The sequence below is a fragment of the Anthonomus grandis genome, chromosome 5 (assembly GCF_022605725.1).
Source record: "Anthonomus grandis grandis chromosome 5, icAntGran1.3, whole genome shotgun sequence".
NCBI classification, from domain to species: Eukaryota; Metazoa; Arthropoda; class Insecta; order Coleoptera; family Curculionidae; genus Anthonomus; species Anthonomus grandis.
Genome location: NC_065550.1, coordinates 19,227,936 through 19,241,619, shown reverse-complemented (window position 1 = coordinate 19,241,619; position 13,684 = coordinate 19,227,936). Strand labels below are relative to the sequence as shown.

The window sequence follows — 13,684 nt, the reverse complement described above, 5'->3', positions numbered from 1 at the left end:
AGCCTTTTTCATTTCTTTAACATTTGACTTATTAATTAATTTTCACAAAGAACCCTTTAGTTTGTAGAGATTTGAGACCAGCTTAATTCGATTTAGGACAAAAAATTATTAAAATCCCTTGAGAATTTCAGGAGATATGGGCATTATTTTGATTACATAACAAGGAGCATGGACTATAATTTGGTCGCTGGCAACCTTTGAATAAAGAAAACATTTCTTTATTCAAAGCTGGCAACCGACATATGCAGTGTTCTTAATTTGGTTGCTGGATATCGATCGGACGCTAGCTTCACACAATCCTTACTATTATTGGAACGTTAACACAACTTATATGTCAAAGAATCAGCTGTGAAGAGCTGTCACTTGTTAACCTTGATGTCATTTTTTTGTATTGGTTTAATGACCTTTACCAAACAAATATTCTTGCTTATATTTGAAGGCTTTTTTTACAGTAAACTTCATACTTTAACAGAATAAAAAAAGTAAAACTTTTAGTTGAAAACCTTGCAACATTACAAATCCTTTCACCTATAACGCAAGTGATACCTTGTAGACGTTTCTTTAAATTATTACTATCATCACTGGTTTTACTTTTTATTACTTATATTTAACAAATAGTTGTTATGTGGCAGTATGAATAAACAAGAGGAAATAGAGAATGAAAATATTTATGAACACGCGGAAGAAAAAATTCAATTTGGTGAAAGTTTACGAGCATACATAGCAGAGCATCCAGACATTGATGGACTTCAGAAGCTTAGTAGAAAAATTAACCAAGAGCTAAAATTTCTGCATAAGGTATTTTTTTAACATTCACATAGAAAATTGCCAGTCAACCATCAGTTTATGCTTTTAGGTATATAAAAATGGAACCCTTAAAAAGGAGCATCTACAGTGCTCAAACCTTACCCATTTCTCTGCCCTAGTAGACACCTTGAAAATAGTAGAAAATTGCCAGAGTGTAAATAAAATATTTACAATAGATGACCGGAAAACAACTGTGGATATAATTTGTGATAATGGCCTAACATGGATTAAAGTAGTTGCTAGAAATCCAAAGTCCTTGAGCCAGATCTACATGGGCAATGCCAGTTATGGAGTGCGCAGCATTGTGGATCAAGCAAGGGAGTATGTAGAGTGTGCTAAAACCCACCCTTGTCTGTTTCAAACACCAAAGGTACTGTAGAATTAAGGTAATCATCTAACATCCTATTCCATAAAAAACTTGATATAAAATTTCATTAAATTGATTTATAGCCATAAAGGTGGGACAATGTAGGAATTAAATTTTTAAAAACTGGTAACAGAGATAGTTTACAGACTTTTTTTCTTAATAACTTTTTTACTACACAACAAATTATTTACTGTTCAATTTTTTTAATTTGACAAATCTACTAATTTACTTACAGTTATGGCCACCTACATGGGTTTTCCCTCTTTCAAACTATAACCTTTTGTACTATTTTTAATGTGAAATATGATTTCCCAGACATTTTTATTTTTACACAAGCCTCACTAAAAGCCTTTGTTGTGAAGATATTTGAAAAATTTTTGACAAACACTTTGAGTGTATAGGATACCATAAAGTTACTTTTCTTACCTCCATATTAGCCTTCCTTTACCAAATTTTAGAATCTGTTATTTTTCCAAATAATGAACATTTAAAAAAGAACATAAACAACTTGACTTTATCAATGGTTGACATTTCTTATAATTTACTTCTTTATTTACCAATAATATTACATTTTTTTACATTCAATCAATATAGTTATTAACAATAATGATTATATTTAATTTAAGGCATATTGAGTTACAAAATTAGCTCTTACTACAATTCCATAAAGATCCAACATAGCTTCTTTATCTTCTTTTGCTTTCTTTCTTTGGTTGAAGGTAAAGATGAAACAAAAATACAAATTATGTGTAAATATTTGGAAGTGATGATATTTTTTACATTTAGGCTATACTTAATTTTTTTTAATTGCAAAATAAAAGAAAAAAAATCATTACAAATTGTCCTTTTGGGTATACACCGGGTGACACAGAAAAAAGATAACACTTAATAACTTTTTTACTTTTCAATATAAAGAAATGAAATTTGGTATCTTTAGAACAGTTATCAAAGCATCTTCTGACATATTCTGTTATTTTTCGTCACTTCCGGTTTAACAGGAAGTGACACTTACTTTTTTATTTTAAATTGATAGAACATTTTTTTATAAGCTTTATTAACTCATTACCCGACTGCCTCTCCTGCTCGGCTGGCTTATTGTTCGCGGATGATTTCAAATTCTTTAAGACTGTTACATCATGTGAAGACTGCGACAGCCTCCAGTTGGATATTGAGGGTATTAGTAACCGGTTCAAAACCTATGGAATGTCATTGAATGTTAATAAATGTTCTGTAGTATCATATACAAGAAAAATCAATCCAGTAGAGTATAACTATCATATTAGCGGCATTAAATTAAACCGTTCCATTAAAACCAGAGTGTACTATTTCATGTACATTCTACAAAAGGGCTCTTAAATCTTTGGGTTTTATAATTAGAAACAGCAAGAATTTTGAAATACCAACTATAATAAGATTATATAATGCCTATAATAAGATAAGATATATAATGCACAATGAATATCCTTATATGATTTCATATATGAGTATGCTTAAGACTTTTATGATGGAATCTCTTTTGGATAGGAGAAAACAAGTGGTGATATATTTGTTCTTTATTATAAATAACATTAAATATTGTAACTGTGATCTTATAAACTTCATCAAAATAAATGTATCAAAAGTCAATTTAAGGATTTGGAATCCACAAATTTAATTTGTGTTATTTCTGATAGTGTATCTCCAATGAATAATGTGATGGCAATTACGAACCAGTTCCTTAATCAAGTTCATGTGGATTTATTTAATATGTCTTCTGCAGATCTATGGCTGACCCTTAAAAATAAATATAGGTATAATATAGATTTATAGATACAGTGGTATCCAATTTTTGTATTTTGTATTTGTATTTTTTTATTATAAACCATGTTATATTTTTATTTATTTTAATTTTGTTTTTCATTGTATTTTGTAGTATTTAAGGTTTTAATTTAATTTTTGTTGCTGCCTTCACATGTAATTACTGTCTGCTCAGTGTTTGTAAAGAGAATCATGAATAAATAAATAAAATAAATAATATTTTTAGAATAATGATACCGCATTTGCTTTTTTTGTTTTATAGTCATAAAAAAAACAATTTTTTTAAATTTGAAATAGGGTGCCATGAAGGCCCTGAAAGATTTAATTTTTATTCAAGTAATCACAGAAAAATAATATTAATTTTATTTCAATACTTGAAACTTGTACACTCCTATTTAACATTTCCAAACCAGTATTCTTGGCAAAAAAATAAAGTATTTTTTTAAACCGCTTCAAATAAGTGAACAACCACATTTGAAATGCAGTCAGTAAATGTTTCAAACATTAGTAAACACTAAAATTTCACTTGACAAGATGTCATGCAATATGTCAATTGAAAAATAGCAGCTGCTATTCAAGAAATCAAAGCCATCTATGTTATTTTTTATTAATTCAATGCATTTGTTTATGTGATTTAGTTTTTTTCTTTTTATGGGCTTATTTATTAATCGATTCAAAAACTAATCATATCAAATTATACTGAAAAAAAATCTGCATTTCAAAAGTGGTTGTTCCCAATAACATGGTATTTAAAGAAATAAAGTAAATGCCAAAATTACTGGTTTGGACCATTTGGACAATGAAATTTATTTTTCCATTATTATTTGAATAAAAATTAAAACTTTCAAAGCATTCATGGCACCCTATTTTAAAGTTTAAAAAATTATTTTTTTGAGTATTAAACCAAAGGTAGCATCATTATTCTCAGACGATTATTTTCTATCAAAATACGTAATAATATACCAAGTGTCTCATTAAAAATAAGACAGTGAGTGTTTCTTCCGGTTAAACCGGAAGTGACGGAAAACAACTGAATATGTCAAAAAATGCTCTTATAACAATTCCATCAATATACCAAATTTCATTTTCCTGTGTCACCCAGTATAGTAAGGGTTTATCTTGATCTGCAAACTGAAAGTTGCATTTGATATGACATCGAATTATATTTAGGATTTTCTACTATGTAGTCATAGCATGGTGTTATTGACATGAAAACTTAACATATTTATTTATGATTTACTAAAATCTTGACAAATTTTGCCATAAAATGTAGAGATAAATAAAAATTATAGAAAAATTAATTAATATGTTTTGATTCCAACCCATATGTATAGTTATACACAAAAACAAACCACTTGATTCCCTTCAAATTCCCCTGGCTTGGATTCGAATCATGATTTAAAATGAAAAATCGATTTATTTTGATGGTAAAAACTCCCTAAACAACCAAAATTATTTAGAATGCTAATTTAACACTTGAAAATTTTTGAAATATTACTTTTTCTCCATATTGTTAACATTTAAAAAATATTTGCATTGATTGACATTTGCATAATGTTGTGCTGAAAATAAATTAGTCAAATTGCTTCTAGCTGATAAACATCTGTTACACAAATTGCACGTCCTGTGAATAATTTATTTATTATGATAACAAGGTGATTTATTTCTAGGTGATTTTTGTATTTACAAATGGTATTGGCAATAATTTAGCAAACAAGCTGGAAAAGAACGGTATAGTTGTTAGAGGCCAACGCATTGAAGATTATGACATATTAGAGAGTGAGTCTGACAGTGACTTTAGTACCAGTGAAGATGAAAACGAAGATATTTGTCTGCAGCCTCCTAGTTGCTTAGAACCTAATGATTTGTCCACACAAAATATAGCTCATATAAAAAAGGTGAATTTAGATGTGTCTGCTATGCTTGCCTATTGTTGTTCTGTTGCCAATGGCAGTGCTCACCTTTATGATTTTGATGTTCCCGTTCTAAAACAACAAGCAGAATGGGAAAGACAGAGACCAGTAAAACCTATTTTAGATAAGTTTTTTGAAGGTATATTAATTTTTGGGTTTTATTATTTTATTAAGATTCATACATAAATTATATTTTAGGCAAAAAATTGTATTGTTGTCAAACTGCTAAAGAGAGCTTCGAAAACATAGTTAATACAGTGGGTGGTCCAAAAGAGAAAGTCAGAGCTGAAGAATTCTTAAAAAGGGTCACAGTACTACCTGATAATGCGACTTGTAAGGATACAGCTGAAGGTAAAGCGGATAGTGACATTTTTAACCAGATTCAGTTTACTGCTAATAAAAGTTTGGCTGTTGGTGGAAAAATTAGGCAGAGATCTTTGACTATTTTTATGTTTGGAGACCGAATACAGGCTATAACCGTTACTAGTAATGATGGATTTGTTAGAGCTGCTAGACAACAAGTAAGTCCAATTATGAGGATTTTAAAAACTATTGATCCAGTTTATAATAATTATATCTTATTATATCTTTTTGCAGAATATTAATTTTGTAGTTTTCGTGCATGAATCCAGAGCTCTGACTGAACAAAAAGAGATGCTGAAGGCAAAACCTTTAGATCAAAACAAATAACAATTACATTGGATTTGAAATTGTAAAAGTTCTTAAAAATTAAACTTTATATTTATTGAATAAAATTGTGATTAGATTAGAAAGTTTTTTATTGTGAGATCTAACTTCACATATTAACTACAACCGGTGCATTTGACTTATTTAATTTGGATTTTGTGTAAAGAAAAAATTTTTAATTGAGGATTAGAAGTGCCTTTTCCATTTCTAAAGATAGGAAATTATGTAAATATAATGAGTCATGAAACAAATATGTATGGCATTTTAATATATGGCAGAGCGATTACAATGTAGTATGCCTTTGTTATGTATAAAAAAAGATTAAAAGGCATTTTTTTCATTCAAAATCTAAATATACTGAGGCACCAACAAGAAAGTTGTGACTTAGCGTTTTGCGAAAAATGCCTCGGATAGTTTTCTACATGAAAACCTAATACAAAACATTTAAGTATTAAAAAAATATTTTTAGTGGTTAAAAAATACAATCAATGAATTGCATAAGAAGGCTGTTAGTTTTCTCAACTCGTCAATGGAAGCATACAGGTTATTTTGTGGCACAGGCGAATCGTTTTGCAATAAATGTACCGACCCCAGATCTTCATCTATGCAGATTTCAATCTCCCACACATCAGTGATTATATGATGCAAAGTGCTGGTTCCATCATCAAATACCGATCCTTACGCCAAGTCCTGATCGATTCAATTTCTTTCCTACACCTTATACTGAGATTAAACGGAAATTCAAACATCTTTAGTAAAACCCTTAACCTTATTTTTTCTGATAACACGGACGTAGAAGTATCTGGCAGCCTTCAACCACTTGTTCCCTTAGACACACATCATTCTGCCATTGAGTCTATAATACTTGTAAATAGCACCACTTCGCAATAACTTCCAAGCCTTAACAATATTTTCAAAAATAGTGACTGGTCATTCATCAGAAATAATTACAGCTATAAGAGGTAAATATCCTAAATGGTTTGACAAAGAACTTTCGAAATTAATATAGCTTAAAAATGAATGAGAAAAAAATATCAACGTTCATTCCTGGATAGACGAGATGTCAGGATTAAAACTGAAATATGTTATTTGTTGTCCGCAACCACAACTGAAAATCTTATTCCCAAAAATATCAAGCCTTTCTGGTCCCTTTTTAATGGTCTTAACAAGGATTCAGCAATACCCAGTCTAATGAAGTTTAACGGGAATATTCTTAGTGATCCGGGTGGAGATCGCAGACGCTTTTGCAGAACATTTTCAAAGATCCTACTCTGACAATATCATTGTTGATCTGGACCAAGTACATGCAGATTACGGCCAATTCCTGTTTTGTCATTCACTTGAAATCACTGATAAACTTCAATTGTTGGATGTATCCAAAGCTACTGGGTCCGGATTGCATTCCTTTACTCCTACTAAAAGAATGCAAAGCTGCAATTTCTTTTCCCCTTCAAAAAATTTTCCCACTCTGCGTTTTTTTCCCACAACTTGGAAGGCTTCCCAGTCCCACCTTATACCAATCTTTAAAAGTGGGGACAAGTGTGCGGTAGAGAATTACCGTGGAATTTCGATCATATCAGCGATTTTGGGTCTAAACTATTTGAATCACTTATAATATTCAACATTTTTAACACATACCTATAAAAGATATATTACGCCGCTCCAACATGGATTCTGTAATGGTAGATCAATAACGTCCGATCTCGCAATCTACCAAAAATATCTAATTCCTGAAGTAGGAAGGAAAGGAACTCAAGTTGACTTTATTTATACTCATCTATCTGACGCAGTTGATAGTGTGCTTCACCCTCTACTGATCAAAAAACTGCATATGATTGAAATGTCCGAAACCAACGACAGCAAAGGGTTGTAGTATGCAGTTGCCTATCAAAAAATGTAAAGGTGACCTCTGGAGTGCCGCAAGGATCCCATATTCGCTCAATTCTCTTCCTTCTTTTCATGAACGATGCCACTTCATGCTTTAAGTTTTATAAAATTCTCCTCTATGCTTATGACCTAAAATTTTTGAATACCATTTATCATTTGAACAATAAACTTCGATCAGATCTTGATCGCTTTGTTTCCTGGTATTCCCTTAATGGTCTTAATATCAATTTGTCTCTAAATGCAAATCTATCAGTTTTCATACATCTCGAAACCTAATCTTGAACATTTACTCCATCATCAATATTGCAATTCAAAGCGCGGATTCAATTTTTAACCTGAGAGTAACCTTTCAGCAGTCAGATCTGACCTTCAATAAGCATATTGACAACATTATAGCAGACTTGACATTGACAGACTTAGTCACAACTACAATGTCTTTTTTTCAGACTGTGATATATTTTGTTTCCTCTGCAGCAATCTTTGAAAAATGAATGAGCCTTAATTTTTAACCAGAATTGTAATGTTTATTATCTTAGCAATAATTGGTCCAATTTTTTAACTAATTACTCCTTGATTTTACGAATTTATTGACTATGTGTATATTTACGTTTGTCTATACTTTTCGTTTTATTTGATCACCAATTAGGTACTGTAATGCCTCCAGTTTTTTGTTTGCATAGTTACATGATATTTTGGCTTGGTGTCTTAATGAAATCATACCATTTAGAATTGATAATTTTGTAGCTGAGTACATATGTCAAAGAATTAAATAATTAATAGATTGGTTTTTTCACAAAAGATCTAAGTTGGCAGGACTGTATACCTCCTACACATTATACAACACTATTTCTGAGTCCTAAGAAATGAAATCATAAATACTGAAGTACTCTAGATTTGACTTAAATATTATATTCAAGGAATTATTATTTAACTTTAATCTATGTTTGCGACGAAAAATGTTTATTTCATTATAAATCCTCAGAGCATATGAGAAGAAAATAAGTAAAGCTCACAAAATCAATCAAGAAAAGAATTATAAAAAGGAAATTAATGTTAATATGAATTTTTTGTTGAAAATTAGTAACAGACAAATTGCTTAATATTTTGTCAGAAGTGGCGATTTCTGCAAATACCTTCAGAGACCTTGTTTCTAGTTAATTTATTAACATGTTATAACTGTGTAATTCTATTTATATATAAAGCAGGGGAGTAATAAATCAATAAACTTTCAAATAAAAAAATAAATATTTTTTATAAATCAATTTCATTCTCACATTCAACACTTTCTATACTAATTTTTCTAGCCCAAACTGGATATAAAGTAGCAAAAGTTAAAAAGCCTGTATGGCCTGGCTGTTGTGCTGGTGGTAGTGATGTTAAGCTTTTATGCACTTCTTTTTCTTTCTTCTCTGTTGAACTTTCAGATTTAGCTGTTTTTACAAACTCTAAGTCAATAATGGGAATATGTCTAGTCTGTACATTGTACTGAGTCTGTAATATTTCTAGGGTTTGTATTTCCTGAAATCCTAACTTGGAAAGTTCAAGGCAGGTTTTTTGGACTTGTTCAATGCAAGGTGAGAAGGAACATATTCTGCCTACAAAAATTAGCCAAAATTGTTATATTGTAAAAAAATTGCTTTTAGTATGTACCTCCAGATTCTTTAAGACTCTTTAAGGCATGTGGTATTGCTATCCAAGGATGTGGAAGATCTAAGAAAACAGCATCTGCAGAGTTATCCAGATTGTCCCCAAAGCCAGTAGCACAAACATCTCTATGTGCTACTGTTACATAATTACCTATAAAATAAAAATATCTTAAGATGTAAAATAAGAGATGTGATAAAATACCTGTAGTTGGCTGTTTTGTAGAAATATATAATTAAACATTAGTAAAACCAGTTAATAATAATTGAAAATAGATGCATATGAAAGTTTAGCAGTATTCAAAAATCAAATCTCTTATGATCAATTGTATAGTTCAGTAAGTGTTTAAAACTTTGTTCAGTCATGCTCATTATATTTTTCACTCTATCAGTTAAATTTTTAGTATATAAGGTTACTTGTAAGTAGTTTAAGTTTAGTCTTACTCTTCTTTCCAAGATACTAACTTTGTTAGTGAAACATGTGTCAAGAATAAAATAAAAAGTGTAAGTAAAATGTAGTAAATCTATTATATGATTTTAGTGTCACACCAAAGATTCTGAACATAGGACTAAAAATATTCATCTATAAAATCGTGCATGTCTAGTCAATCCAACTATTTTATTCATTACAAAGAAAATTTTTTGTAATGAATTAAATAAAATAAAATGAATCATAATTCAAGAAAGCCTTTTTAGAGATCAAAACTTGTGTTTCCTTTTATTTTAATTAATTAAGGTATTGTGGTTTTTATAATCTTGATTTGAATGAAAGATTTAAAATAAAAGAATCATTCAATCAGTGGCGGCTCGTGACATTTGACTATGGAGGGGCGCGCAAATCCAAATAAATATATATACTTACTAATAAATAAAAAAATATAACTGGACATACCTAAGTATATGTTATAATATCTGAGACATGACGGTTTGCAGTCATCATGGTACAATCACAAAAAGTTTGCACATAAATGTCTTAATTTGGCAATCAAAAATAAAGAACATTGTTACAAAACATGAAAGAGTAGTAAGATTGTTACAAACATGATGAGAAACTCACATTTATTGATCATATTAATTCAATTTCTGTAAAAGCATCAAAATTGCTAGGGTTTGTTATGAGAAACTGTTCATATTTCTCAGTCTCTTTAACAAGAAGGGTTTATTGCTCCCTAGTAAGAACTATATTGGAGTACTGCTCTGTAGTTTGGTCTCCATACCACCAGATTCATATTGATGCTTTAGAAAGAGTTCAACATAAATTCCTGAGATATTGTGCTCATAGAACTTTAACTGTTATTGAGAACCATGACTATTCTTATATTGAAAGTCAATTATCTATTCCGACACTGCCGCAACGCCGTAATATTTCTGGTGCTAGTTTTATATATAAGATCGTTAATAGGCTTATTGATTGCCCTGATCTGTTGGGTCACATACGATTTAATGTTCCTCATCACGGGTTGCGCCATAATGTAACCTTTAACATTCCATTCGACAGAACATCCTATGGAATTAATAATCCTATGGATAGGTATATGAATTTGTTAAACAATTCGAATATTAATGTGTTTAACATAAGTTTCTTAATGCATCTAAAGAGGTTTTTAAATTTAAATTTAAAGGTGTTTTAAATTTGAAATAAGTAATTTTTAATAAAATTACTGGGGGGGGGGGGGGGGCGCGCGCCCCCCTAGTAATTTAATTCCCAAGCCGCCAATGCATTCAATTTAACATTTTTTTGAGGAACAAATGAAAAAACATAATTATATATTTTGTTTATATTATTATGATGTTCTTAATATCTTTGTGCATATTATTACATTTTAAAAATGATTAAAAGTAAAATAAAGATAGCCAAACTTTTATTATGATATGCTGGTAATTGTCAAATATTATAATTTTCTGATGGAAATTGTAAAAAACTTTAAAAACCAATGAAAAAAAATAATTTGAATGTACTCACCTAACCCATGTTCATCAAATTCTTTTTCAGCAGTCTTACATCTAACTTCATGAAAATCAAATGTATACAAGTGACCGTGTGGTTTCACAGCTCTAATAAATGCATGGGACAAAGAACCACTTCCAGTTCCACTCTCAATAACCCTACTACCAGGACAAACTTCTAGCTGCATTATTATCATACTAATGTCAGGTGTGTATATGATTTGTGTTCGGTGGGGCAGAGTTATTGACCATAGCTCTGGAGTAGGCTGTAAAATATATCCCCAGCCTTTGCTAAGAGATATTTTAGAGCCAAAAGCTTTGCCTATTAATTCGCCACATTTAAGTGCTCCATAGGGCGTTTGGAATATGTTTTCTACTTCAGACCCTTTTTTGTTTAAGACTCTTGCTTGAGCCTTCACAGTGTATATTTGAGATATTGTAAGATACAGAACAACTGAATCTCCTTCGTTGATTGTGTCTTTATATCCATTGAAACTCATTATATACAAAAATAGGGATTATTATCAGATTTTTGGTAAATATACAACTATACTAGCCCCTTAAAAAAATGTAAACAAGAATCTTAACCTAACTTTTGCTTTCATGCTAACAATTCTAAGAGAGTGTCTGGAGTTCAACTTGCCATTAAGGTTGGGTCACGTTTAGTTCGATAAAGCTGCTGGCGATGTTACTTCTTGTTTCACTGTATTATATCATTGTGCGATGAGTACTACTTATTTGATAAACCACCGTCGTTACGTTTCGATAAAACAATATGATCCATTCATTTCAAATACTTAAGTTCATATTTCTGCTAAATACGTGAATAAGTCTATTTTCTTTTTTTTTTCAATATTTGAGTGTGTGACAGTATTTTCTAAATTGATTTTTACTATAAAAGTGAATTAATACCCAACAAAATAAGTAAATTACTCAATTTTCGCTAAATATATGGTATTAATCAAAAACGTTCTTTTGTTTAATTTTTTCGGCTAATTATAAATGTTTTGATCATTATCAAGAAGAAATATATCAACTCATATAGATATACTATTGTACTAGTAAATATAGTATGGTTATATCCTATGGGGATGACACAGTTGTAGTTGTGGAAAAAACAAGGAAGTAAGTACATGAAAACTATCCTAATAGAATACAAAATGGGTTTGGTACTTGTAAAACTTAAATAATGACCAACTTGCCCTCGCAAGTCAAGCAAAGTCAGAATTTCTAAGCTTTATTTACAAAACTAAATTGGTTTTAAAAAGAAGTTGTAGAAGTACAACATGAATGTACATGACGGACCTGAATTAAGTGACCTAATGTATTTAGGTTAACTAGTAATATGGAAAATTTTATATGGCCGAACATATAAAACTCTTATTGTAGAGATAATGAATTAAATTAAATCCTTTTTTTGATCAATGTTTATAGAACTCTTTTAGGATCATTACTAGATTTCCTATAGTTGTATTATGAAGAAGGTTATTTAATAATACATTGAAATCTCTGAAGACGGTTTAAAATTATTATACAAGCAAACAATATATCGCTGATCAATTTAGATTTAATAGTACACGATCACGAATCGACTACGAAACGTCATATTTATACATGTTCGATGCTCTCATCGATCGCTTCCAAGCCTACCGACTTTGGGCACAGATGTAAATAGCTCCGCAGCTATTTACATCTGTGCTTTGGGTATTGTATACGTCGTTGGACGTACGTATACAACTAGTAGTAGTACTAGAGTACACATGCTTGTAGCGAAGAGGGCGTTGCGTGATTATGACCTTACGTTAGGCAGGATGATTGTTATTGCAAAATTAGCAAAGTATTTGCAAATATAACCGAGCCCATTATCTTCCCGGAGATAAAAGAAGTTGGTATGCCAAATTTCTTGTTATTCCATTCCATATTTCTTAAGCTATAACAGAATAAACAAAAAGATTTTCACATTTATAGATACAGATTGCAAGTTGGCACCTTTATGATGATAATGTCCTCTCCACAAGATGTGTATTTGTAAACACATCTACCATTCCAAATAGTACCACAAATTCATGTATGTATGAACTGCTAAGATGTATTGAACATTTTTGTGTTAATGTTAAAGCTATAAACAACTTTTACCACTAGTAATGAGGGCGACAGGTAACGGTTTTTTATGCATAGGTATGGCCTTTAATTTTTTAAATGTTGTTATCATTCTTTTAACTGAAATGGTTCTCTTAAAAGTAATAATAAGCCAATAAGCCAATTCCGCAACAATAATAAGAATCATTAATGTTGCGGAAAATTTTAATGGCGGAATCTTTAGATATCGACGGAAATATTACAAAAACTTATAATAATATAATTAACTAGTACTAATATACCTAAAATAATTTTCTTCTTAGGTGTAATTTTTAATAAAGTGCAAAAAAATATACTATTTTCAATAATTAAGACCAAATGTCAGATATAATAATAATGCGGTCTGAAATTTGCAGGATCAGCTGTTCAGCATTGTTGACCAAAGCGAACCGCCTCACACCTCGGAGCACACGTGGTTAGCAAAAGTTCCGGAACAATGGTCTACCCACGAACTTACGAAATATACCTGGACCGCTAATGCATAATATGGCCAGGAT

The 13,684-nt window shown here is 30.5% G+C and overlaps 2 protein-coding genes across 3 annotated transcripts; one reads left to right on the top strand and one right to left on the bottom strand.

Moving 5' to 3' along the window:
- The first annotated feature begins 377 nt into the window (after positions 1 to 377).
- Positions 378 to 5,657, top strand: LOC126736702 (UPF0415 protein C7orf25 homolog). Of its 2 annotated transcripts, none has more exons than XM_050441200.1 (5): positions 378 to 798; positions 857 to 1,177; positions 4,642 to 5,023; positions 5,083 to 5,405; positions 5,498 to 5,657. In XM_050441200.1, exons 1-5 carry the CDS (start codon positions 634 to 636, stop codon positions 5,522 to 5,524), a joined length of 1,218 nt encoding a protein of 405 aa, XP_050297157.1. In that variant the 5' UTR covers positions 378 to 633; the 3' UTR covers positions 5,525 to 5,657. The 2 variants fall into 2 exon arrangements, with proteins under 2 accessions (XP_050297157.1, XP_050297156.1); XM_050441199.1 differs by having other exon boundaries at positions 5,482 to 5,657.
- Positions 5,658 to 8,691: 3,034 nt separating this feature from the next.
- On the bottom strand, positions 8,692 to 11,654 carry LOC126736280 (tRNA (adenine(58)-N(1))-methyltransferase catalytic subunit TRMT61A). Its single transcript, XM_050440559.1, has 3 exons — positions 11,065 to 11,654; positions 9,109 to 9,255; positions 8,692 to 9,053 (listed from the first exon to the last, which is right to left on the bottom strand). Exons 1-3 carry the CDS (start codon positions 11,546 to 11,548, stop codon positions 8,710 to 8,712), a joined length of 975 nt encoding a protein of 324 aa, XP_050296516.1. The 5' UTR covers positions 11,549 to 11,654; the 3' UTR covers positions 8,692 to 8,709.
- Between the last annotated feature and the right edge of the window lie 2,030 nt (positions 11,655 to 13,684).